The sequence below is a fragment of the Opisthocomus hoazin genome, chromosome 19 (genome assembly GCF_030867145.1).
Source record: "Opisthocomus hoazin isolate bOpiHoa1 chromosome 19, bOpiHoa1.hap1, whole genome shotgun sequence".
Taxonomy (NCBI): Eukaryota; Metazoa; Chordata; class Aves; order Opisthocomiformes; family Opisthocomidae; genus Opisthocomus; species Opisthocomus hoazin.
In genome coordinates, this window is record NC_134432.1 from 7697925 (window position 1) to 7724592 (window position 26668).

A 26668-nucleotide genomic window follows, 5' to 3' on the forward strand; every position below is an offset into this window, starting at 1 on the left:
TGGGAAGGCAGACACCCCAGTATTGGGCTGCCTGCTCCCACAGCACAGCTTTTCCCTGAAGAAGCCCCTCTGGGGGGGATCTCTGCTCATAGGTGTTAAATAGGGACTGCTGCCTTGCCCTGGCGTCGTGGGAACCCGAGCCCAAATACAAGTAGTTTTACAGCAAGGCAAAAATGCAAAATGCTGCATAGTGCTGGGGGTAGGAGGGTCCCGACCTCGGTTTTCATTTGGCCCTTTTCTCAGGTGTGGAATCGCTGGGAGGGAGTGAGAGTGACCCCTCCTGTTCCCACAGCCTGCAGGCGAGTGCAGCCAGACCACCGTCCCCCTCCGCCTGGGCACGGGTGCTGAGCCCCGCGGGGAAGGGAGGACGCGCGCCCCACCACCCGCTCTTCCTCCCCAGGCCCACGCTGAGCAACGGAGGCTCTTCCACCGAAGGAGGAGATCAGAAATCCAGGCACAAGTAGAATTATAATAATAGTAATTAATGCCTTCCCTCTCTCTAAGGATTTTGTAGTGAGGCTCACCAGGTGCTGGCCAGGCACTAACTAATTAAAGCAATAGCACCCGCGTGAAGCGGATGGGTGCCAGCTGGGCCACAGGACCAGGGCTCAGAGGGGGGCTGGCTCTCCCCACCCTCATCTTCCTCTGTGGCTTGGGGGGAAGATTAAACGGAGGAGCTGGCTTAGAAGGGATGGCCCCTAATCAGCCCTCTTCCCCTGGGAGTGAGGGTTCATCGGGGGGGGGGACGGGGGCGGGAAAGGGGCCAGGAGCACCTATAGGTTACCCTTGGAAGCTCGTCTGGTCTCTGGTGATGTGAGCTAAAAGGATTGTGCACACCTCTGTGTGCATTTGGGGATAAACACGCTCTCATGCTTCAGTTCCTCTGTGGGCACGTGTCTGTACGTGGGAGGCCGCTCCTGCACACGGATTTCCATCCACACACAAATGCCAGCATGTGGGCTTGCACAGACACAAGCCAGCACAAGGACACAAAGCCTGGAGAAAATGCTTTACAGCAAGGGACTTGAAGAGCCCAAATTGTGCAGTTTATCAAGGAAATTGAGAGGTGTCTTGGTTTTGGTGTGTAAGCACCATCAGAAGCAGAAATTACTTGGTGCTAAAGGCCTCGAATGTCAGAGAAAGAACAAGAACCAGCAGCCTGTCGAAGTCGGACTGAAAAGCAGGGGTGCACATTCGCTGCAAAAGGGATGAGCAGCGGGAGCAAACTGCCAAGGGACGTGGCGGGGTGGCTTTTGTCCCTTGGTGAAGTGCAGTCTCGTCTCTATGGTAGAGATGCCTCAGCCAATACATTCTCGGATCAGGCACACAGTATGAGGGTAAGCAGATGATATTTATTAAGCTATTACAGCCCCTCAGGTTTTTTTTTCCCCCTTTACTCTTTGAGTGAGGCCTGGGACACTGTCTCGGGATATGGGGTCAGGAAGCATCCATGGGATGGAGCCCAAAGCTGCCGCGTGGCCCCTCGCAGAGCCCCCAATCCATTACTGCCCTCTGCTCACTGACCCCAGGAGTGGGGCTGCGGTGGGGTAGTGGCCCTCGCGTCCGGGAGGCTTGGTGCAGCACGGGTGTATCAGGGAGACGCAGTTCCAGCAGCAGTCGGCAGCTGCTGCGGAGCCCCAGGACATCGAGATCCCAGGGCCTCACGTGGCACCGGTGGGACGCTTGGCTCCAATGCCACCACGGGCCCTTGGGGAAGCTGCCTGGGAGCTGCCTCGCCAGCCCGCAGCCCAGCCCGCGAAGCACAGAACGGAGACTGGGGATGCTGGCCGGCGTGCGGGAAGGTGCGGCTGAGCAACACCGGGTACCCGCGGGCTGGTGAAAGGTGCCAGCCTGAAGCAAATGAGTAACTGCTGTTGCTGGCAGTGTTGGACGAAGTGGCTGACTGATCTGCTGAGAAGCGGTGAGGTACTGACTGAAGCAGGGAAGTGATTTGGAAAGGTAATAAACATAAGTGTAATATAAATATATCAGTACTATTGATTTTATATACATAGATAGGGACATGAAATAGTTGTTGGTGGTGTGTATGGTATAATAGCAGTGAGCCCATGGAGGGCGTGTTTTAGTCCAAGCGAAGCTTAAGGAACCTAACAGCCAACTTTGGGCTCTGCTGCTTTATCTCTTCCTCCATCACAGCCACTCCTGTGCCTGATTTTACTGGGTGCGGTGGGCTGGCCCGGCCAGCAGTGCAGCCCCCACCCAGCCGCTCGCTCGCTCCCCACAACGGGATGGGGGAGAGGCTGGAAGAGCAAAAGTCAGAAAACTCTCAGGTTGAGAGCAAGAGAGACTCCTCATCCCCTTGTAACGGAGGGGCTAGAGAGCAGGAGAGGCCAGGAGCATCCCAGGGTGCCGGGCAGCACCCTGCCAGGCTCGCCTGTCTCCCCAGCACCCGCGTACTCCGAAGCGACAGCGCGGGTGGAAATGACCTAGCGAACTACAAATCGCCCCAGGGGTAAGGTGCTGCTGCCTCACCCAGCAGTGCTCACATCATTAAACCCGTATCAGTCACGGCTCAGGCGTTCTCGGGCATTTCCGCGGTGCCTCTCCCTGAGGAATGCCGGGCCCCTTGCCCATCTCAGCCCGGCCGGGTGGAACGATCGCATCCAGCATGGGGGAAACTGAGGCATGGTCAGGTGGGGCTGTGCCCCGTCTGTGCCACTGGCACAGTTGCAGGACAACCTGGAAGGCCAAGAGAGGAGCAGATTTATGTCTCAAGACAATGCCTGTGACTTAATCACAAAGGCTTTTTCATATATATAACAATACATACATAGGCAGCACCAGACCTGCAGCTACAGCCGACCCCTTCGTGGGGCCCGTGGCCCAAGCTCGTCTGTGCTGTGGGCAGAGCATGGCTCAGGTGCCAGTGGGGGTGTTTTGCTGATAAACAGGTTTTTTTAATAACTACCAAGTTCTTTGTCGAGAAATTTCCCGTTCCTTGAAGTTAGGGGAATGTGGTGACATCCAAAAGAAAAATTTTATTCTAAAACTGGGCTTGAAACTTGTTTCTCTTTTCTCCCTTTTTAAATTTCCCTTTTAATAAGGGAAAAAGGAGGAAGGGAGAGCAGACAGAACCCAGAGGAAGTGAGATTTCCCACCACCACAACAAACCCTTCAAAACAATTTCTTTAAAGCAAAACAATAGTCCAAAATAGCAGGAAAGCGAATCTTTTGCAGTTTACCAAACATCCTCACCTTTTTTTTTTTTTTTCAACCTGCTCTGAAGTTCAGTGCCGGTGACTCCGCACGCAATTAGATAACAGGGGTGAGTGCGGGGCACGTGCAGATGAGCAGGGAGGCAGGAATGCAAATACACGTTTGACTCCAGTGAGTAAAACCCTCTGGAACCAAGCACCACCAGGCCACGGACAGGGAAGGGTGGGTGACCTGGCCCAGCAGCCATCAAATAGATTGAATTCTACCCACCTAGTTCTTACAAGCTGTGAAGCACTGTGTAGCCAGGGTCTGGGTGATGGATCAGTGCCATGGCATCGCTGCCCGCCATGTCACGAGAAGGGCTCCCGTGTTCGTGTCCGAGGGCACGAGTCTTGCAGTACTGTAGCTGTGCCACAGCGAGAACAGCCGTGGCCGGAGCCTGGGTGCCTTTGTTCGGCTCCTGGCACAGGAATCATTTTTGTTCACGTTGTGACCTTGGGCGAACAACTTCACCATGCCTAAAATTAACTTTTCTGCAAACAAGGCAGAAACAAACAATCCGTGTGCGTCAGGAGAGCTGTGGCGCAGCGTGAGGGGCTCGGTTTTGGCAAAGGGGTTTTTTCACCCCGAGCTGTCACCTGGGCCGTGCCCCTCTGGGCTGAGGGTGCCAGTGCTGCCCCGGCAGTTCATAAAACCCTGAGTCTTTTCAATGGTGCCCAGCGACAGGACAAGGGGCAACGGGCACAAACTGAAGCAGAGGAAGCTCCATCTGAACACGAGGAAGAACTTCTTCCCTCTGAGGGTGACGGAGCCCTGGCCCAGGCTGCCCAGGGAGGCTGTGGAGTCTCCTTCTCTGGAGATATTCCAGCCCCGCCTGGATGCGGTGCTGTGCAGCCTGCTCTGGGTGACCCTGCTTGGGCAGGGGGTTGGACTGGGGGATCCCCAGAGGTCCCTTCCAACCCCGAACATTCTGTGATTCTTCGGCCACTTTCCATGGAGGAGGGGGGTTCAGTAAAATCTGCTGTAGCGCAGGGTGCTTTTTCCCCTGCCCAGTTTGCTTGTTTCTGCTGGCAGAGCTGAAAAGAGGCCGCAGAGTCTGACAAAAAAAGGCTGCAGGCTTGTCTTAAGCTAGAAGAGACTGGAGAAAACCAGGGTGCGTGGCCTGGCGAAACAAAAGCACGAGGAGAGCGGTGTGTGGATGCACCCCAGGGTATGCCTGTGGGAGGAGACGGGCTGCTGAAGTCCTCGGCACCAGACCGTAGGGGTGTACGTTGCCTGCCACTACACACAGGCTGGAAAAATAAGAGGTGGCTTCTAAACATGGGAGGAGGGAGGGCCTGGAGGAGCTTCCCAGCGGGAGCCCTGTGCGCTGGGAATACACAAACTCCTTCAGTGCTGGGAACACACAAACTCCTTTGGTGCTTTATGAGGGGTTTTACATGGTGACAGCCACCGTAAGGCAGCATGGAGGGTCCCGCAGCCCTGCGTGCCCGGATTGGCATCACTGCAGGTGTGTGGGAGGCTGTCTGTCTGTCCGGCCGGGTCTGTCTGAGCGTGCTCTGCAGATAAAGAGCTCTTTTTGTACTTATTCATTCTGCCCGTGTATGCAGCCTGCTTGGCAGCGGCCGGGAGGCCTCGCTGGGAGGTGCCTTTCCCCCACACCGCAGCCGGTGCGGGTTCTCCACCTGGTCTTTACGTGGTCATGCAGTGCTGAGGGGGGACACGGCAGGCGTGGTGGAGGGAAACCTGCTCGGCCCAGCTCCCCGGGACGTCCTAGCTGGGTCGGACACCTCCACCCTGTCGATCTACTGAGAGCGTGGGGCTGTCGTTTGCCCCCAGCCCAGGTCCCAGGCAGCCATCGGGGCATTTGCCTCTTGCTGGACACTGAGAGTGGTGGGGGTTATAAAAACAGGAGCGGGGCGAGGTGACAGCTGGGCCAGGAGAATTACAGGGAGGAGATTGGATTAGAGGGAGCACCGGGAGAAAAGATGGCCCCGTGCTGGGGCAGCCAGCTCCTTCCCTCACAGCCTGGCCCCACAGCCGGCTCCTTCCCTTGTAACATAGCCTGGACCCACAAGCTGCCACCTCCCTCACAGCCTGGCCCCACAGCGGGCTCCTGCCCTCACAGCACAGCCCAGACCCCCAAACCGCCACCTCCCTCACAGCTCGGCCCCACAGCGGGCTCCTACCCTCACAACCCGGCCCCACAAGCCCCCACCTCCCTCCCAGCTCAGCCCCACAACCGCCTCCTCCCCTCCCAGCTCGGCCCCCCCTCTCCGCCGCCCCTTCCCCGGGACGGGGCGGGGCGGGGCGGAGCCGGCCGGGGCCGGCAGTCGCGGCAGGCGGGCGGGCAGAGCAGGTAGCGCTGCCGGCGGAGCCCGGGCCGGGCCGGGGGGGCCATGGGGAAGGTGCAGCTCTTCGAGATCCGCCTGAGCGAGAGCCGCGTCGTCTACAGCCCCGGGGAGCCGCTGGCCGGCACCGTCACCCTGCGCCTCTCGGGCTCGCTGCAGTACCGAGGTGAGCCCGCGGCCTGCCCGCCGCCTGCCGCGCTGGGGGGGCCGCCCCGCCCGCGGGGCCCCAGGGCCGAGCGGCTGCCCTGGGGCCGGGGGGGAGCCGGGGCGGGGGCCCGGGTGCCGCGGGGCTGGCCGCTGGCTGCTCCCCGTCCGGCGGTGGGGCGGCCCGGGGAGGGGAGCGGCGGGGCTGGCGGGAGCGACCTGCCGGGTGATTCCCCCCTCTGCTTCCTCCTACTTTTTCCTTCCATCCCGTAAAAAAAAAAAAAAAAAAAGCCCCGAAGCCAAAAAACCCCGCACGGAGCCGTTCGGCGGGAGCCGGGCCCCCGCCTGCAGCCCTGCGGCCCCCCCCGGGCCCGTGTGCTGCCCGCTGCGGGGTGCCGGGACGCCCGGTTCTCCCGGCGAGGCCGTGTCCCGGCTGGCGAGGGCTGCCCGCCCGTCTGAGCACCGACCGGGGCCGGCAGCCGTCTGCTGAGGTCTCGGAGGAGCTGGAATTGGCCCAGGCTGCCCAGGGCCGTGGGGGACTCCCCATCCCTGGAGGGGTTCCAAAAACGCGTGGCTGTGGCACTTGGGGACATGGTTTAGCAGGCATGGTGGGGTTGGGGTGATGGTTGGACTTGATGATCTGCGAGGTCTTCTCCAACCTTAGTGATTCAGTGATTCTGAACGTCATGGCAGTGCCAGTCTGGGGGACATCCAGGCTGAGGAGGTGGACTGGTGTGTGCTGGGGGACAGCGTGCCCGCTGGCGGTCTCCACCGCGTGTTCGAGGTGTTGAGGGTACGTGCGTGGCTGTTGCTCCGAGTCAGATGCTCTCGGTAGCTGGTGTGGTCGGTCAGGGCGGAGGGGTGGGGATGGACTGGGCGAAGTCGAGCTGCTCGGTTCAGATCTTCAAAACTGGGAGCTTGCTTGCTTCCCCCCACCCTCGAGAATTACCAGTCAGTTTTGTGCTCAGTGCCGTGGAAACGTAAACAGATTTACTGTTTTCCCTGGGGTCGTCTTGCCCGCTTCTCCTATGCGCACGCTTCTTCCTTTAAAACAAATTATTGGGGGCGAAAAAAGACCAAAGACTGTACAATGCGAAGGCTGCTGAACAGAGAGATGCCAGCCTGGAGGATGGTGCCTGTGCTTGTCCACGTCTTGCTTTTGTGAGTACCTCTCCCAGTTGTCTGCAGTAGCTTTTTGGAAGCTTCCTCAGGAAAAAAAGACCTAGGACAAGCACAGACTTGTAGCCTGTTTAACTCCTGTCGGAGCAAAACAGTTGCGCATCCAGCGTTTATCTCCTAGGAGGGTACTCCCAGTTGTACTTCTTCCAGCAAAGAAGTTCTTAGCGAAGCGTGGCTGACTTCCATCCTCGGCCCATCCCGTTGACTTCCACCCCTGTTCCTGAAGGCGCCTCTTGGGCGAGACGAGAGCGTTTGGCCTCGGAGGGCTCGGCTGTGCTGGCCCCTCGCGCTGCCGCCTGGCCACGGTTACACCTTGCTGTTCCCTGTACAACTCCCATCTTGGGGACGAACTGCTGGCTTCTCCTCTATGCCGGCTCTCCCTCGCTTCCCAGTGTGCTGCAGGTGGTGGTTGTGGGGAAGGAGGAAGGTGTCTTTTTGTTCTAGACCTTCTTTCTGCTTCCTCATTCCTTTGACTCTGTGAAACTTTGGAGTTTGGCTTAAGTATTGGTCCTGAAGCCAGGAGGGGTTTTGCTGTTAGATCCAATGCTGCTGCAGGGATTTTGGTGAGAAGCTGGGCTGGCCTAGCAGGGCCCTAGGAGAGCTGGCAGAAGCATCGAGCTGAAATCCAAGGCGGGCTCTGTGTGGCTGTTCCCTCTCCTTCTGTGCGGAGGTGATCGGAGTGGCTGTTTGGGGCTGAGGTCTCTGAAAATTGGCTTCACCAGCTGGGGCAGCAACTTGCCATGGCTGGTGTCTGAACCTGCCCCGATAAGCCACTCTGGGACGTGGTCCCAACGCCTGCAGAGCGCGAGGTGACTCGTTGCTACGTGGTCTCCCTGCTGCTCTGTATCGTACCGTCTCTGGTGTCTAAACCCTCCGCGGTAGGGGTGAGGATCTCTCGGATGGGCACCTTCTGCTCCTGTTTGGCTGAAGGAAATGTCTCGCCTTCAGAAAAAGGAGGAGGCTGCTGTTGCTGCTGAAACATCCCTCTTGGTGTGTCAGCAGGCGGCTACCTGCTGGAAAGAGGCCTGAAAGGGACTGGCCGGCCCTGTTGAGCCCCACAGGCTAGGGAGCAGAGGGATCAAACAGCCTCTGACACGCTGTGGCTCTCTGGCGTGTGGGGAGAGGTGTTTGCCATCCATTTGTCTTATGTAGTGTGCATACCTGCACCCGCTGCGACCGGCTGTGGCTCTGCAGAATAACAAACAGCTCCCAGGAGAAGTCACAAAGTCCTCGCCCATTGCAGTCTGGCCCGTGGCACCGAGACTCGGTGCTTGCTGTTTCCTGAGCTGGACCAGTCTGGCATGGTGGCTTCTCTCAGTGTTGTGGTTTTTGAGATCACAAACGCAGACAAGCCCGGAGATGACTACTTCACAGGGTAGCTTGGTTTATGGCTCTTGAAAATTGCACCTTCTGAAAGGTGAACAATGCAAACAAAGCTCGTTCTGCCTTGCTAAACGCACGAGAAATCTTGGCTCGTAGGAAAGTGTGACTGGAGCCCCACCTTTTGGGATCATGAGTGCTCCCACCTACGCAGGCTGCCGTGCCAGCCCCGCTGAGGAGCAGCGCAGGCTGTTCAGTGGCACATCATCTTCCGCTGACCTCGCGGCAGCGTCGCGAAGGACGGCTGGCCTTTGGTGGCCCGCGCAGACCTTCTCGGGGGGCATGCTTCTCCCGGGGTGAAGGTCCTTCCCCAAAAACTTCTGAGCCTCGGGGGAGAGCGCTGATGGGAAGGCAGAATTCCTAATCATCGTGCTTGGCTTGCTGGGTAAATCATCAAACACGGGTGTACAAAGAATAATTAATCTTAACAGGAAGCTGGCGCTGGGACAGCTGGAGATGGAGTTAATTTGGGAGGAGGACAGTAAGTTCGTTCAGGGCAGGGCAGGCAGCCCCGGTCGCTGGCAGGAGCGTGCGGAACAAAGGCTTGTGCTGCTCGGGGGTGCTGGGCCGCTTTCCTCTCAGCTCTGCGGCTTCCAGGGGCCGTGCAGATTATTTCGGTCCCGCTGCCTGCCGTTCAGCGGGGCTTCTCGCAGGCAGAAGCGTAATGTTAAAATAACAGCCCTCTCTCCTGGGTCACTAAACGTAAAGAAACTGCAAGTGCTTTCCGGAGCAGATTTCAGCACTTTGCTATTCTCTACTCTGTTATTTAGCTGTCCAGGTTTATGCAGTGATGACTTGACTTTAAAATCACTCCCTTGAACTACAAAGCTCCAGGCAGAAGTACTTACGTCTGTTCATGCTCTAGAAGTACCCAGGTACATAATTCCTATTTCTGCAGAGCAGAGAGCCTGTGAATCGTGATTTCTTTCTCTGAGTTTAAATGTAGTAAATTCCGTGTTTCTCCCAGGGAGAACTGAGAAAGCTGGTGGTGAAGAAGGGGGTTGAAAAGCAGGTTGCTCGAATCCCAAGTCTCCAAACTCAAAGATGACTCTTGTTTCCCTAGGAGGGCAGTGGGAAGCAGTTTGGGTTTGGCTGACGTGGAAGGTGGTTCTGACGTGCCCGTGCCCTTCCTGGGGGAAGGAGGTGACACTCCAGGGCTGTGTTGGCCGCGAGCCTCTGTGCTTGACCTCTGAAATGGAGGAAAGCGTTGCTGCAGAAAGGCTGTGGGCTGCTCAGGAAAGTGATGTTGAAAGGATGCGTTCTGTCCCCGCTTAGCAGTCTGAAGCTTGCTCTGTCCCGAGATGGAAGCTTGGCTTCTGTAAAGGTGGATTGGAGATCTCTGTGCTTGGCAGCGCTCGCCAGCTGCAGATCATCGGGGTGGGAGAGGCCCCGCGGCTGATCGCTGCTTCGGGGTGCAGCGGGGCAAGGGCGCGCGGTGCCTGCGGGGCGGAGCTGAGCACGGGCCCGGCGGGTCTGGAAGGCAGGAGCGGATCCAAAGCTGTCGCGATACCGGCAGTGCCCGGTGAGGCCCTCGAGCCGTCTGGCATCCGTTAGCGGCGGCGGGCGCCAGGACGCGGCGAGGCTGGCACCAATGTGCGGGAATGCTCGTGTGTCGTTCTGCAGCATGGCTCCGGCAGGCTGGGTGGCTCCTGCTGTCGGGGACGTGGATTAACTTTCTTTTCTCATTGTCTGCAGAGAGAGACAGCGGGGAGCTGTGTGGCCAAGTCTGTCTGAAGCCGTGGAACAAAAGAGGGATTTTTGCTCTCCTGGCTGGCTCACTGCTAGAGCTCCAACTCCTCTGGAGTCAATAAGTAATCACGAGATCGTTTTGTGTCTCTCGTCGCTGCGGTCTGTGCCTCTCCCCGCTGCTCCCCCTGCCCGTGCACCGCTTGTGCTCATCTGAAAAACTCTTGTTTGCAGCTTTCCTTGGCGAGGAGACGTGCCGCAGCCTCCCCTCTCTTGTTTAACAAAATGGGAGAACAAGTGGAGCGGAGTTCTGTCTGCCTGATTTACTTCCAAGTGTGACAAACAGGGTGTGAGTGCTTATTCCTTCCCTGGAGCCGTGCAGAGCTGGCAGAGATGCAGCTTGTTTTTCAGGGCTGGGGTCAGCAGGCAGCAGGGAGGCTCCCTGGCTGGAAGGAAGGAGTCCGTGGGTTTCCATCCCTCTGCTCCGGGGCAGCTCCCCATCCCCTGCACGGCTCCGCGGGCAGGCTCGGGTGAGGGGGAGCAGCCGGGGAGGGCGGTGGCTGGGGCCAGCCCCTCTGCCAAGGGCGCTGCGGGTGCGTGGATGGGCATGCTCGGCTCGTAGCATGTTGTGGAATACCGTTTGCTGGAAGCCATCCTCGAGGAAGAAGTAGAAGTCTGCAGAAGCCACAGAGCCACTTGACTTGGCGAAGGCTTAATAGAAGCTGTCATGGCCGGGAAGAGTAGGACAGGCGTGCAGACCATCCTCTGCCGTCTGGAGAAGGGGATGCTTGGGCTCTTCCGAGAGAAGAAGGGCAGTGGGGTGGTTGGGTTGTGCTGCGAGGCTGCTGGAGGCCTGACTTGTGTGAAAGCGTAGAGAAAGGCACTCTGCCAGGCGTTGGGGCAAGTCTTTCCTCCTCCTGCTCAGGGCAGATGCTCCTGAAACAGCCTGGCAAGCACACCAGGGGCTGGGTTTTGGTTTGGTGCCGCTTTTCTTGAGGACTGCTTGCCGAAATATCCAATGTACAGCCTTGAGGCTACCGTTGTGACCTCTGGCGTCTGGCGACAGGGATTGCTGTGGAAGTTAATCGCCTCTTTGTGCTGCTCTTAAAATCTGTCGCTCTTCAGATCTCTCGTGTGGAAGTGCAAAGTGCTTAGAAGAGGAGAAAATGAGCAAAGGACCAGACTGCTGCCAGTCGGCGGATTTTTGTCTTGTGCTCAGTTGTGCCTGTGTGTGCTCCGAATCCCTGGGTTGCGTTTAGGATCTGAAATGGGAGGTGAAATGGCTTCAGACCACAAAGATGTGCAGGCTTCTGCCTCCTTTTGATCAGCAACTCCACATCCCCCAACTCTCTCTGGCCAATAAGACCTAGCTGGTGGGGTGCTGATGTCAAGCGTGCGCCAGTGTTTTGCTGTGAATGAGCTTGTGGATAGAGGCTTTTCACCAGAAGGTGTTTAGCTGTGGCTCAGCACCGCTTTGTCCGGCGTCAGAGGCTGCCTTCGGAAGGGTGGTCAGTGCCATGTGGTTGAACTGAGTGGCTTCAGCAACCTCCCACAGGTGTATCGGGACCCTGACGGGCTGGGTGATGGCGGTGGAGAAGGTGTGGGGGTGTCCTGCGGGAAGGAGCGATGCTGCTTTCGACCCGCTCGGCAAGGTGAGGGTGGCAAGCTAGTGGCAGTCTGGAATTACTCAAAGACCCAGTGTAAAAACACCCTGACCTCTGGGCCGCCTTAGTCTTGATTAAAAACCGGAGCTTCTCAGATATCCGTAACAAAAAAAGGCTGTTTCCAAGAAGCATGAATCACTTCTGGAGCACTAATGCTTATAGCTTCCAACCCTTTGTTCTTGCTGATGGAACCGTGCTCTCGGTCGTTCCGGCTCCAGCCGCTGAGGCCAGAGGTAACGAAGCTGCGGCAGCTTGCTCTCCATCCCTCCCAAACGCACCGCCCCTAATCCCAGATGCTCCCTGCTATGAGACTGGAATAAAACTGGCTTGGAAGGCAACATCTCCAGGCAGGAGAGCTCAGTGTGTGGGTATGAGTTGGTGCGTTCTTGACGGGGAGCGTCAGCATGGGACTGAATGTCGGGTCCAGGGGTTTTGTCCTTGGTCCGTTTTCTGTCTGCCTGGACCTCCGCAGGTGTCCAGCCTGACTGTGAGGGCTGTCTTACCAACTCGTAGCACTCCGAGCATAGCTGGGGTTTGTTATGTGTCTTGTACGCTGATAATAACAAGAACAGAAGTCGTTTTTCCAAACTGATGATATTGCTATAAATAGAGAATCCAGCTGCTTGCGTTGAATGGCATCAAAGAAAATCATAGGAGCAGCTCTTAGGCAGAGTGGAGTGGATTCGGGCTGCTTTCTCTGAAGACGCTGGGGGAGGGGGATTCCTTGGGAACCGAGATGTGCGAAGGTAGTGCTGGAGCGCTCGCTGAGGCGTGTGAGATCTGCAGTGGGGAGCAGGTGAGGCGAGGTGGCCGGGACCTCCCGTCACACCGCCCCACGCTGCGCCTTCCTGCCAGCCCACCAGAGAACCCGCCTGCACCCGTACCCGGGCGCGACGAGGACCTGCTTTACTGCTTAGAGATAAGGAAGGCTTTTCAGGAAGAGGCGCTTGAAACCTGCGCTGTGTGGAGGAGGTGAGCTGGCTCCGGGCTCGTGCTTGGGAGCTGCAGCAGTGCTAAATCATTTGGAGGCGTCTCAGCAACTTCCAGCTGCTGACTTGAGAGCTCGGCGCGTGGAGCGGAGCGGCAGGGTGGACGGGCTTTAGTGCAGAGCTACGCGTGGTTGCTTGTCCCCCGTGTTCTTGTCTTCTCTCCTAGTATGCAGGCTCCAACCCCTCACGCCAAAGCTGTTGTTTCCAGGATGGCTGAGCAGTCCTCAGCTTGCTGCTTTAGTCCTTCTTGGTGCCTTGGAGAATGAAGCTCGCTCAGGGCGCCTGGTTATGGCAGTGTTGTCTGTGCTGAATCCTTTCAGCCCCAGGTGCACGTGGTGGGGGATGTCCAGCCTGAAACAGGCCTTTTTCTGGCCGACCAGGTGCTGAGCTGCTTTGTGAGTGCTCTTTTCTGAGGGCAGGGAGCTAGTGCTGGGGGGGTTTGTGCCCAGGAGCATCCCTGGAGCCCCAGGATGCGATGGAGGAGCGTCACCTCCTCTCCTGAGCATCTGCAGGGCTGGCCATTGCTGGGATCACCGGGCAACTGGTGTCAGACTGTTTTGGGTGGGGGTGAGGATGTACCAAAACGAGCATCAGCCAGCAGGACTTGTTCTAGCTTTAACTGCTGGACAAGTGTATCTGAGAGCCTCCGAAGAAAAGGAGCGTGACTCAGTCCCGCAGCAGAGCCTGGCCCACAGGAGCCCTTGTGCTCTGGCCTTACACTAAGCCTGTTAAGCATGAATTTCCAGAACTCTTTGAAGCTTTTATTTAGAAAGAGCCTGAAAAGGGAGTAGGCTCTGGTGAATCAACCCCTTTGTGGTAAGCAGAGAAACCTGATCAGTCGGCTGTTGATCTGCCTGCAGTGGCCTTGGCAGGCAGCGCGGAGGGGTGATGCTCCTGCGGCGCGGGCAGCGGGGCTGTCTGGGGGGGAGAGCTCGTTGAACCTGCTCTGGGGTGTGGGAAGAGCAGAGCGGAGCTGGCGGTGGTCGTGAGCAGAGGTGTGTTCCCAGGGCATCAGAGAGCTCGGCTGCCCGGCTGCTCCTCACATCGGGTGAATCGGTGGCTTGTTCTGCCAGCGAGGTGGGGGAAGGTGTCTGCCTTCGTGCTTGGTGGGAAAGAACAACAGACTTTGTTAATGAATTTAAAAGTGCAGTTTGTTACAGACTGGTCTCAGAGCAGCAAATGCCTCCTGGGACCTGCAGCGCTCTGTGGTAGGCTGCGGTGGGGTTTCTTGGCCGGTTCTTCCTATTTTAAACAGCCAGGTCAAGTGTACCGGAATATCTTAACTGCTTTGGCCTAAAGTAGTGTTAAGTGCTGGGTGGAAACCTAGGTCAGTTTGGGCAAGCTATAAAAATAGAGGTTCCTCTCTTCTGTTTCAGTGCTGCTCAGCCCAAGGAAGGGTGGCTGTGGTCCTTGGCTGACTGAAGTGTGGAGTGCTGGCAGGTCCTGGCGTCCCTCAGCATTCCTGTGAGCCGGGGCGAGCTGCTGGCTCCGCTCCAGCCGTCTGGCTGCATGTGGGGCAGCTGGGCCGTGCATTCCCCTCCCACAGGGCTGTTCTAGGGGCCAAACACTGAGGATTAAGATGCTGTGACTGCTTATGTGCACACAGCCTTGTTTTGCTTTGAAAAGCGTGTTGCTCACAAAAGCGAGTTTAAGTTGCCCAGGTCCCCTGAGAAGGGTGGCAAGTAAGTTAGGATCTGTCTTGTTCAAGGGATCATGAGTAAAACTCTCCTGGACCTCACAGAGATCCTAAATCTCCACAAAGTGAAGGATAGGAAGCAGAGGAAGTTCCAGCTGAACACGAGGAAGAACTTCTTCCCTCTGAGGGTGACGGAGCCCTGGCCCAGGCTGCCCAGGGAGGCTGTGGAGTCTCCTTCTCTGGAGATATTCCAGCCCCGCCTGGATGCGGTGCTGTGCAGCCTGCTCTGGGTGACCCTGCTTGGGCAGGGGGTTGGGCTGGGGGATCCCCAGAGGGCCCTTCCAACCCTTGATGTTCTGTGATTAGATACAAGATGTTTCTGTACCAAGCTGGCAGCACCCGCTGCGCGGAGGTGCCGGTGCGGGCAGGCAGCCTGCAGCCCCCCAGAGCTGGGGGTAACGGCTCTGGGCAGCAGGACAGGGAGCTGGGCTGCCCCTGGGCTATGCCGAGCTCTGTGCAGAGAGGAGGGAGCACTGACGGTGACAGAGGTCACGTTGTTTGCTGAGATCTGCTGGCTGAGTGGAGCTGCTCTTAGCTGGTGTGTGGCTCTTGCCGCAAGCCCATCTTGGAGCTTGGTCCCATCCTAGTAAAAGCACAGACGGCTCTCTCGTGGGTGGGGTGAAGAGAAGCGAGTCTCAAGCATAGCTCGAGAAGGAGGGCAGGCACAGTAGCCTCCGAGCAGGTCGAAGCTTTCCCCCTCTGAATTTCTACCCAGAGAAGTAGAAAGGAAAGAAATTTCTTGAGACTGAAAGTTGGCTTCGCACACCAGAGCGGTTGAAGATCCACATGAAATGCTGCTGCTATCTCCTCCAGCCTTCTGCTGCTCTGCAGCCTCTCCGCATTTCCCCGCCGATACTGAGAGGGATGGGTATTAGCGAGCTGTGAGATCTGCCTCTGCCAAATGCTCCGTTGCCTGCAGTGCCTCCTGTACTGCTGTCTGAGCGGGCTGTTCCCAGCACACAGGGGTGTCTGCATCTGCCATCCTGGCTGGGGAGGAAGAGGACGGTGCCTCGGCACGCTGTCATGGTGCTTGGTCACTCTCCTTGCACGAGGACCCGAGGGCTGGCATTGCTGTCCTGTGCCCCGTGTGTGCAGCAGTTCTGCTGGCCGTGCCGCCTGTGTGGGACAGGGCAGGAGCGTGGGCTCCCGCAACTGGGTCGAGGTACAACCTTCTCCTTCTCCCTTTCACCGTAGCCACCGTCGAGGGCTGTTGCCCGGCCCAGGCACAGCGCCCGTGCGTATGCTGGTCGGCAGCCCGGCCCGGTGCCTGCAGCCGGGAGGCAGGGGTGGGTGGCACGGCGTGGGCGGCGATGGCTGCGCGGCTGTACCCCCGACCCGGGCTGCGAGCACGGGCTCTGCGCTGCCTGGCTGTGGCGGTGCGACCGCCTCTGCCCTGCTGGGCTCTCACGGCAGAGTAACCCCCTTGCTCCCCACCTCCCTTCCCGGGCTGCTGGGGCGGCACGGCACTGGGACCTATGTCAATGTGAAGCTTAAAAAACCCCCCAAAGTCATCCTTTTTTTTGCAAGAGGCAGTTTTGGAGAAAGGACTCCCCCAGCATCCCCTTCCTGGAACGCGTCCGGTGAGCAGTGAGGTGGTGGTGGCAGTGGTGGTGCGGGGGGGTCAGGGTGAAGGGCAGGACCGGGTGCAGCCCGTCAGTCGGACCCTGCATGCGGATGTTGCAGGGTTTCGTGCCCGTTGCTAACGAGCTGCGGTTGTCTTTGACAGCGGGACTGGCAGATCCAAGGCACGGGCTTTGTGGCGCGTGGTCATCCCCCTCCCGCAGCCCCTGTGGCCGTGTTCGCTGGTGAGTTTTCCATCCACAGCCCGACATGTGCAAAGACAGGCTTGTTCAACGCGCTGAACCGGGGATTTCATCCCAGATGTTCGAGACGACCCCCCCCCCTCCGAGGGCAGCCAGCGTGCTGATAAAACCCTGTGGTACTAGAAATAAACCTGTTGGCTCTACAAGGGCGAAAAGTCTGCGGTTGGAACAGGAGTTTGTTCTAAACAGGAGCCGAAGAGTTTGCTTTCTTCTCTTGGGGTGTGCGTTGAGCCCCTGGTTTTGGGGAGGAGCTGGGAAGTGTAGGTTCCGCGTTGCTCTCAGCCTGGTGGAAGACGGCGCTTGCAGAGCCAAGAGGATCGCCCTGCCTGGGAAAGGACTCGGAGAAGATTCGCTGCTCTGCTTTTCTGCAGGCACACACCTACCCAGGCTCCCTTTGGAGACTGCTGCATTATCTAGGATGAGGACATCCTCCTCCTATCAATACTACCTGCACGGACCTGCCCCTCCTCGTGCTGGCCTGGACTCTGGCTAAAATAACTCATGCGTAGCCAGAAGAACGGCTCTGGGTTGCGTTGCCCAAGCAGCAGAGCTCTCGCTGCCCTGTTGGAACTTTTGCAGGCTGTGTTTGGGAGCTGGTCCAGCATTGCTGCACTGGGGGGGTCTGGGCTTCCCGCAGACTGTGTGGGAGACCCAGCTGCGTCCTCCTGCCATAGCTTGGCCCTTCTGCTGCAGCTGTGGAGAACAGGCACTTCTGGCCCTCGGGATGGGTTTTGCTGAGCTTGAGCTTGCAGGGCTGGCTCTGTTGCCCTGGAAGTCAGCTCGCTGGAGGGGAGGGATTGTCCCCTCCACGGCTGTGATCTGGGTTGTTCATTCTCTTGCAGGGCACAGAGGGCAAGTGCCAACCTGGGGGAGGGATGGCTGAGCAGCGGATCGCGCGTCTGGAGACCAACCGGTGCTAAAGCTCGTGCCGCTGCTGTGGGGGCCACAGGGTGGTCCTGAGCCCAGCTGGGCCTGTGCGTGGTGGGAGCATTGCCTGCAGGGATGAAGACGGGTCAAACTGTAGCAACGACTCTGTATTTCGCTGGGAGCTGGTCTGCAGCCTCCGAGCAGAGAGCTGTACTGGGCACGACTGGTGCGACGGGCTGGCAGGCTGCGGGAGGTGGGATGTCCCCCTGGGTCATGGCGAGCAGCAGCCGAGTCCTCCGCGTGCTGGAGGCTGCTGCTGATGTGGGAGATGCTGCTCGACACTTGTCAGCTCCGGACAAGTCACCTCCCGGGGCCTGGCTGTGGGCTTGGGTTTGGGTTGAGATGGAAAGCATGAACAACTTGTTTAGACAACTCCTCTACTTCCATATTAGAGGCCAGATGCCCTTCCTGCCCCTGTGCTGGGGAAGGAAGAGGATGAAAACCTCCCCAGACAATCCTTAACCTCCTGCCAAACCTGCCGCTGCCTCCAGTGTGCGGTGCAAGCTCTGCTCTTGCCTCACTGGCTTGTGAAATGCCCGAGACTGTTTGTGTCTCGAGAGCTGACAGGATGGACCCAGAAGGATGGGGACAGCTGATAATTAATTAGGAGCTGTTGGTTTAATTAGCAGTGTCTCAGCATATTCGTGCATGAGGTCAGGGCACCAGGGGAGAAGCATGTCTTGTGAGCCTTCCTGCTTAGAGGACATGAGCTCTTTGCGTCTGCTGTTGTACCGGGCTGTTTCTGCGTAAAGGCTGTCAGTACAAAGGCCTCATCCAGCTCCTCTTTGGGGTCTCGCCTTTCTCGGTGTCTGCTTTTCATGGAGCTTTTCTAGGAATCACCCAGTCTCTACAAACTGATTGAGGGTAACTTGCTCTGTCTGCAGGTCTTGCTGACTCCTAGGCTTTCCGTCTTCCTGGCACCATCTGGTCCTGTTTTGCTGGGAGTGTGGGATAACCCCAAACCCATCTTCTTCATCTAGATCCAGGGCGGGGGCTGGAAGATCTCGGGGCATACCAGAGCTTGTGATCGTTGTTGAACGCAGAGGTTCTCTCCAGGGCGGAGCTGTGCATCAAGCTGTCCTGCTGCCGCCCCAGCAGCCCGTCGAGCCGTCCGGGGCAGCTCCCCACGGCCGTCGGCTGGGGGTGGTTGGGGCTCAGGCCGATCCATCACCCCCTTTTCCTGGGGCTGTGTCTGGCCCCTGGGGGTTGTGGAGCCAAGGGGCAGGAGTGGCTCGTTCCCAGCTCACCGGTGGCTCTCTGTGCCTGCAGCTCTCTGCACACAGACAGCAGCTTGAGGGAATCTAATTAAAACATGGTGATAGCTGCCTTCTGTGGCTCTGATGGAGAGGGGTGAGGAAAGGGGGCTCTGGCTTGCCGTGGCTGGTTCCCATGAAATGAAGGCTTCTCTGGTGTCTCTGATGCAGACTCGCTCGTCTCCACAGTGCTTTCTCCCCCTCTGCTCCCCGTTGCCTGGATCTAGGCGTGCAAAAGTTTTCCAAAGGACATCTCAGTCCCCGGGTACCCTCTGAGCCTGTTACGATTGCGTGCCCCGATCCCTTGTTCTGCATGCGGTCGGTGCAGACGCACGGGGTGGCTTTGCCATCCGTCTCATCCCACGCTTGCAGGGCCAGGCGTCCCCTTCCTTGCAGCAGGGACGATGGGACCCTCCATGTCCAACAGACATGGCCGAGCCCCTGTGCTGACTCGAGTAGGCTTCAGCCAGCAAAAACCCGGAGCTGTTGGTGTCTCTGCTTGCTCAGGACATGGCTGGATTTTGGAGGGAGGGATGGGGAACATACAGCCTGTTGCTGGCAGCGGAGGGGGACGCGTGTCCTCTGCTTGCCTCTTGCCCGAGGTGCGATGCCAGCTCCGAGGAGGAGGGCAGCTGGCTGTGTCACCAGAAAAAGCCATTTGAATTCTAGGGCTGCTCTCCTTAAATCACCTTGGAAGAAGGCAGACGTGCCCAGCTCCTGGCATCTCTATTTTTACTTTGTGCGGAGATGGATATGGCTGAGCTGTCTCCTTTTATTTCCAGCGTTTGGCGCGTGCCGTAGCGCATTGCTAAGGACGTGTCTGGCTGGGAGCGAAGCTGCCCGCTTCCCTGGGTCCGCGGGGGACTGCAGAGGTGAAGGGCTCTTTGCTGCGTGGCTTTGTAGGTCACTTCTCGTCAGCTTGCTGCTCTTCGCCTCCCCCTTTCACTTCCCTTACAGTTTGTTGCCTTTTTTTTTCTGTATTTATTCAAAGCAGCCTGGGTAAACAGGGAGCAGGAGCGTGGTGACTGGGGCCACTGGTAGCACTGGATTACAGAGGCATTTTTAATGGGTTGCTAATAACTGGATCTGGCCTGTTCTGATGGAGAAGCTTCTCCTGTTGCTCTGTCTGCAGCTTGGCACGGAGATTTCCTTGGAAAGGCTCAGACTGTGCATGTCGCTTCCTGACAGTCAGGCTGACAAGCTTTGCACCTCGGGTGGCTCCAGTTGCAGCCGCTCTGGCGGTGCCGGTTTGCCAGCCCTGTCCCCCCGACGCCATTTTTAGCTTGTGGCTGCCCCGGTGCGACGTACCTGAGCCTGCAGCTGCCCCGTGTCCCTGCCACGACAGTTGGGCAGGTCCCCAGCATCTTCCTCTGCCTGTGGGATGCTCATGGAAAGGCTGAGTTCATGGTCAGCTGCTCCAAAACCTGGTTAGGAATGAGATAAACAGTTTGACCTGTTGAATGATGCGCCGCGGAAACCTCCAGGATAACCCGAGGGGAACGAAAGCCCTGCACTGCCAGACTTCCCTGCTGTGGGGGTGAAATGGGGGGGCTCTCTGGCTGCCCTGGACTCGCTGCCCCCAGCGTTGCCCACCTTGGGAGGGCCTGGGGATCCGCTGGCTCCTGCGCTGGGACGTGCGATCCCAGTATCCAGCCGCAGCCCAACTCCCAGCCACAGGGCCCTGCGCTTGCTCAGAGCTGTCGTCCACCCAGTTTCTCTCCCGGTGAGGTGGGGGAAGCTCACATTTCTGGAGTAGGTTTGGATAAGATGCTCCGTAACTAGTCCTCTGCCACTTGAACTGCTCTGAGCCTTGTCCTTGTCTTGTATCTGGTGACTTGGTGTGTCTGGTAACTGTATGCTGGCGACTTTGGAGAGTGTAGAGGATAAGAGAGAGAGTTTCTCCACTGCTGTGAAATTGCCTTCAAGCTTTTTGGCTTGAAATGTTGCTTTCTGTTGCTTTGGTTGCCCTCAAGTGCCTGGAATGGCAGCCCCAGGGTGCGTGAGGGTCAGGAACATGGTTGGAGGGGGCTGCCCTCAGTGGGGATGCAGGATGGGGACGCCCGAGAGCCCCGGAGCTCTCCCTCCAGGAGCAATCCCTCCTCCGCAGGCACGGGCTGGCTGCGGCTGCACCAGTTTGGATTGCTGGTGGTTAACTGAGAAGCCCTGGAGCTGACATCTCCTGTGCCTTGTTGGGTAGCTGCAAGGAGACTTTTAGACATGGTCTGACTTTAGCTCTGATGGTGGGTGATGGGGGGGTCCACCATCGCAGCAGGGACCACCAGCCAAGGGGTGGCTCGGGGTGTCAGGCTGCAAACCCGCTGCCTTTGGCTGCTGAGTCTCCGGCTCCTGTGGGAAGGCAGACGGGCCGCAGCGTGTGTGTGCTTGAGCATCCCCCCCACCCGCCTCGCAGGAACGGGAGCGCCTCGGCACCGCAGTGCAGCAGGTGGGCTCGCATTAAAGACCGGCATCCCCCTATCTGGGTGTTGCGACAGATGGTGGTGATCTACAAACTTCTGTGGCGAAGGGAGGCTGAGACTGTTGCTCCTGAGGGGTGTGAATGTTCTCCAGTTCTTGGTTGGGCTTTTCTCACTCATGTCTGAAAATGTGGGAGTGGAGCATTTGAGCCTGGGCTGGATTTGACTTGAGCCATTGGAGTTATCTGGGCTAATTCGGAGGAGGGCAGGCTCATCCTGAGCCCAGAGACATGGTGGTGTGCCCAAGGTGGGAGCAGGAGAGTTGGTACCAGTGCTGGGTACGCAGGATGCCACCCTGCTCAAACCGCTCCCTGCTCCTTCCAAGGCTGAAACCCCAGTGCGGCTTTGGCTCTGCCATCTGGCACGTTGTCACCCGGGGGTGTGCAGGGGGGTTCCGTGCCGTGGTTTGCTTCGGGAGGGGACCTGTGTCAGCTTGGGCCATGCGTGCTGCGTGCCGTGGTGCGGGCGGCTGCCATTGCAGGCGACGCTCTCCTGTTCACCCGCTGCCTCGGAAGCGCCGACGCACATCGCAGACACAAACAAGCGCGCCGATGCGTCGGCCTTGCTGCTGTATTGATGTTTGGTTAATGAGAGTTGGCGTCCAGAGCTGCTTATCCCTTGCCCTTGAGCATAGAACAGCACTTGGATGGGCCCCAGCCTTCGGAGTCATGCTCATGTGAAGGCATTGCAGCAGGCCTGATGGGGGGAGGCTGTTCCTCGCTGTGGGATCAGGGACTGTCAGGCCCGAGGAGCCCAATCCACCTGAACTCGTGTAGCAAAGCCCAGGTGAGGGGGCTGGGGCAAGAACTGTGCATTCCCCTGCAGAGAGGGCTGGGTTGGGGGTGTCTGTCCAGCCTGTTTCCAGTCAGCGTGGAGGACGTGGTCGCACTGGCCGGGCAGGTGCTCTGGAGAGCTGATGGAGGGGGCTGCAAGCAGCTTGCAGCCCTCAGCGTTTGCATAGGTGGGTGGAGGTGGCTGGAGAAGGCTTGTGGAACGGGGAGGGGGAGAACTCTTAAGGCAGCGCGAGTTGGCCACTTGCCTCCCAGGGAGATGCTTCCTAGGAGCCATGGCTCGAATACAGGGAGCAGATGGGTGAAACGGGGAAAAGGGCTGTCTGGTAGTTCCTGCCAGCAGAACTGTTCACCTGGCAAATCCGGTGAGGGAGTTCTGTGGGATCCATCAAAGCTGTTGCAAAACCTGTTGAGAATCAGGAGAGGAGACGTTCAGGCTGGGGCAACCCTAAAGGCCCAGTCTGTGCCACGATAGGTCTGCCTGCATCCTCCCTGCGTGGGGGTTAGCACCACAGATCATCTCCTGCTGCGCAGCAGGGCCGGTCTGTCACGTTTCTCTGTCTCTGTGGTCCAGTGCAGACATCAGAGCTTCGTTTCAACCTGCTGTGAATTAGCCAAGACCAACTGAAAGTATCTTGTGGGTAGCTCCTCTGAGAGCCACGGTGCAGGGCACGCTGTCGGATGGCTTTCCCAAGGCAAGGCACGAACATGGCTCACATTTCTATCCTTGCTTTGGGAAGGTCAAGTGGCATCTCAGATGCTTCTATACCTTGCTGTGTGGCTTGGTGGTGAGCCCTCTGTCTCTAACAGGAGGAGGAAGCCACTCGAAGTGGTCTCTGGCTGCTGTGAAGCCACACGCTTGTCAGATATGATTGGAAGTCCTGATGCAGGAGAAGTGTTGATGGGCAAAGGACTCTGTTGAAGTAGAGACCAACCCCGGGACATGGGCGCAGGCTCCCAGGGACCCGGGATGTCGGTGAGGGCGGGCAGGCTGTGAACTCGAGCAGCAGCTGGGCTTGTTCGTGCTGTGCCAGAGGGTCCAGCGCTCTGCTGGTGCTGCAGACGGGGCTGGACACCTTGTGTAGCCAGCTCACAGGCTCGTGCCCAGCACGCCTCTCGTCCCGGGGCCAGCGGGTGGCTGGTGGGATGCCCGGCTTCGTGGGGGGTGGGAGGCAGCAGATCCCCGTGCAGCTCATCCCTGTCTGGGCAGGGACTCCTGGGTGCGTGGGAGAGCGTCGCTGCCGCAAAAGTCTCTGCTGTCAGCCTGAGTCCAGGGGCTGATGCGCCTGTGGGGAGGGGACGTTGGTTCATATGGGGGGAAATTAGAGGGAGGGTTACCTCTTGGGGGGTGAAATCACTGCTGCTAAGGGCTTTCACAGTCCAAGGGAGGCCAGCACGAGGACTGCACTGGCGATGGCAGCTGGGAACAGCACTGGGGTAGCAGGGCGTGTGCAGTAGCGCTGAGGGTAAGGGGAAAATGTGCTCCTGAAACGAAAGCATGACCTGATTCCTTAGCTCCATTTTTCCACCGTGTGTGTGTTTTCACGAAGCACTGCTCCTGCACAAGTCCACTTACGGTACCTGAAGCAAGTCTGAACCTGAGGTGTTGCTTTCTCCCGTTGCTTACGTGCGTGCTTTCTCTCCACAGCCATCAAGGTGAGCTGCGTTGGGTCCTGCGGGGTGTCTAACAAGATCAATGACACAGCATGGACCGTGGAGGAGCAGTACTTCAACAGCACACTGTCCCTGGCAGACAAAGGTAAGGTCCACAAAGACTTGGTGGAGATCTGTGATTCCGAGGTGGTCTACAGAAACGTATCCCCAAGAGTTCGGCATCTTCTCGATGTGAAATACCCCTTTGCGGGCTGCCTTGGCCTGTGCGTAGAGGATGGGAGCCAATACTGGAGAATACAAGAGCTTAGAAGGAGCTGTGCAGAGAGGCGTCCTGAATAGCTGCAGGACTTGGCAGCCACCCTGCAAACACTGCCTGCATATCCTCTGGCCCTGGTCTGCCTGAAACAGAGCTGCCAGCAGCGACTTCTCCGCTGTTTCAGGACCCTCTGGGCTCACTCTGCTCCGCTTCCCATGCGTGTTGTCCATGGTGGTCACAAAACACTGATTAAAGCTGGTCAACAGAAGCCAGCTGCAGGCCAGGAGTAGTTTGCGCTGAAAGGGATGTGGAGGTGTCACTTGTCCTCCAAGAAAAACGCTGAAAGCATGGCAGGAACAGCCTCAGACAGGTACCACCCCCCCACCCCCCCACCTTCCCCCGTGAGCCAAGATGCCCAGAGATAGCGACAGGGTTGTGTTATCCTGTGGGGTAAAGTGACACCGGCAGCCCTTGGGGAATCTGGGCTCCGATGAATGCCGTCTTTCTGCTGTTAAATAGGTCAGCCTTACCACAAATAATTCATGCTGTGCCTTGGCTCCTGTGAAATCCAGACATGCCAGTATTCACCTGCTGAAGGCAGTGGCTGTAGTGGTAACTGTGACGTGGCAAAAGCCCGGGGTAGCAGGAGCTCAGCCCTCTGATGCTGTTTTATCTGGTAACGGCCACTGGAGTGGCAATCTCTGCTGGCTTGGCAATTTTTCAAGCAGAGCTTTTAGCGTCGAGGGGAGGCTGACCTCATCCTCGCAGCAACTGTCGGGAGCGCTGCCTGCTCTCGGTCCTGGAGAAGGGAGGCAGCTGACTGCTCGCCTCTTGGCTTGGTTCATAGCCCGGGGGCTGCAGCTGGGGGTAAACTGCCTGGGAGGGCAATGAGGAATGTGCCTGCCTAATTTTGGAAGCAGCACTGAGTGCAGCCAGAGAGCCCAGCTGCGAATGTCGGGGTAGCAGAATCCCAGAGGCTTTATAAGGTGCTGCAGGCCATTGAGCTTAGATGAGGTGGGAGCTGGAGCTGGTGATGCTGCTGGTGATGTTGGTGGGAGCTGCGAACGTTTGTGGACGTCTGGAGAGGTGCAACTGCAGTGAAAAATGCACCTTCCAGGTTTTGTTTTAAATATTTAATAATTCAAGGTAGGGCTGTGATGTGATCTGTTTTGTCCCGGTAAAGCTGAGCAGTGGCAAAAGCCAGCCGGGAGGCAGGAGTGGGAAGAGGTGGGTGTGCTCTTTGTTGGTTTTGCAGTCCCTGGGAGATTTTGACAGCAGCTTCAGCAGTCGGCTCTTGTGAGGCTGCCCTTGGGAGCCATCCCCTTGACAGCTGGGACCAGTGTGGACTAGGAGGGTTGGAAGGAAAATGCATTGATGGCTACACACTTTCACAGCTCTGAAGTGTCCCGTTTGAAGGCCTGAATTCCAAAGACAGCCATAATTTGGTGTTCCCAGCTCTTAAAACTGTTCTTGGAAAGCCCTAGTCTTTTGGCTCGTAATTTTCTGGGACCCAGGCTCTGGTGTCTGGCCTGGTGCGGTGCTGCTGTCTGTGACCCTCCGGCATTGCAGACCCTCCCAGCCAGAGGCTCGAGCGGGCGCCCGGGCTGGGCGCAGGGCTGGGCTGCTCGCTCTGCGCTGGAGCCGGTTGCGGGGCTGGCAGCTGCCCAGCTGCGTTCCGGGGGGGTGATCGGGACAAAACGGGCCGGCTGAAGACTTCCAGAGCTACCGCAGCTCCAGGCGAGCGAGGCAAGAAATAGTAGCGCATCACTTAGCAGAAACGTAATGAACTGAAGGGAAGAATCTGTGCTGCAGGACTGTGGAGCCCGGCGCCCGACAGCTGAGGCGTGTGGGAGTGCTGTCACTGTCCTCTCTTGCAAAGCTACAGTGCAGTTTTGGGGAAAAACCTGGTCCCAGCTACCAGCAGTCAGTCTGGAGCAGCGTGCCAGGTACTTACAGTCACCGACTGTGCCCTTCTGCTTTTTGTGTCAAAGTGGACACAACTACTGGGAGCTCCCAGCCTGTAGCTCCCAGCTGCAGGGAAGCAGATATGGAGGGGATGGGCAGTCCCTGTGCGTGGGATCGCAGCCAAGGGCAGCGCTCATGGGGCATTTCACTTGGTGTGACTGGTACAAGCTCAGGAGTTGTTGTCCTGGGCTTGCCATGTTTGTCCCGTGCCCCAAGGATGCAGGGGAGCGAGCGATGGGACGTGGGTGGGAGAGGGCAGCGTCGATGCTGCCTTTGGAGCAGCGTCCTCCACGAGAGACAGCTTTGAAGCTGTCCCTTGCAGTGGCTGTGCGGATGTGGAGACAAAAGCCCTGGGGGCTGGCAGGGCTCCAGCCTGCGGCGCGGGGAAGCGAGATAACTGCCTGCCGTCGCAGCCCTCGCCGTGACATTGATGCATGTCCGGGCTGGCGGAGCAGCGGAGAAGCCAGGCTGCTTCTCCGAGACTCTGCCTCCACGCCTGCCTGTCTCTGCCTGCCTGTCTGTCTGTCTGTCCCTCCGAGGGGGCCCTGGCAGCACGGCGTCCCGGCACGGCGCAGCCCTGCAGCGAGGCAGTGGCTGGGGTTTGCTAGGGCAGTCATGCAGTGGCCTCGTGGGCACGAGCAGCGGGGCAGGCCCTCGGCGCTGACTCAGCCATGGCCTTTTTAGGCTCCCCAGGAATAGCTCTCGGCTGCCCCGGCCTTTCCTGAACAGAGCGTGCGCTGGTGGATGGCAAGTTGACCATGAGCCAGCAGTGTGCCCTGGGGCCAGCGGGATCCTGGGGGGCATCAAGAGGAGTGGTCAGGGAGGTTCTCCTTCCCCTCTACTCTGCCCTAGTGAGGCCCCATCTGCAGTGCTGTGTCCAGTGCTGGGCTCCCCAGTTCAAGAAAGATGAGGAGCTACTGGAGAGTGTCCAGCGCAGGGCTACGAGAATGGTGAGGGGACTGGAGCATCTCTCCTACGAGGAGAGGCTGAGGGAGCTGGGCTTGTTCAGCCTGGAGAAGAGAAGGCGGAGAGGGGACCTTAGAAATGCCCATAAATATCTGCAGGGTGGGTGTCAGGAGGACAGGACCAGACTCTTTCCAGTAGTGCCCAGCAACAGGACAAGGGGCAACGGGCACAAACTGAAGCAGAGGAAGTTCCGTCTGAACATGAGGAAGAACTTCTTCCCTCTGAGGGTGACGGAGCCCTGGCCCAGGGAGGCTGTGGAGTCTCCTTCTCTGGAGATATTCAAGACCCGCCTGGACGCGGTGCTGTGCAGCCTGCTCTGGGTGACCCTGCGTG

General features: G+C 58.2%; 1 protein-coding gene across 1 annotated transcript in view; it reads left to right on the forward strand.

The window, feature by feature from the left end:
- Nucleotides 1–5519: 5519 nt before the first annotated feature.
- The window catches only part of ARRDC1 (arrestin domain containing 1), a 37935-nt gene continuing 16786 nt past the window's right edge, over nt 5520–26668 (forward strand). The window contains exons 1-2 of the mRNA XM_075439661.1: nt 5520–5694; nt 23183–23293. Coding sequence (XP_075295776.1) covers nt 5577–5694; nt 23183–23293 — 229 coding nt within the window. The 5' untranslated portion in view covers nt 5520–5576. The remainder of the gene's footprint in view (nt 5695–23182; nt 23294–26668) is intronic.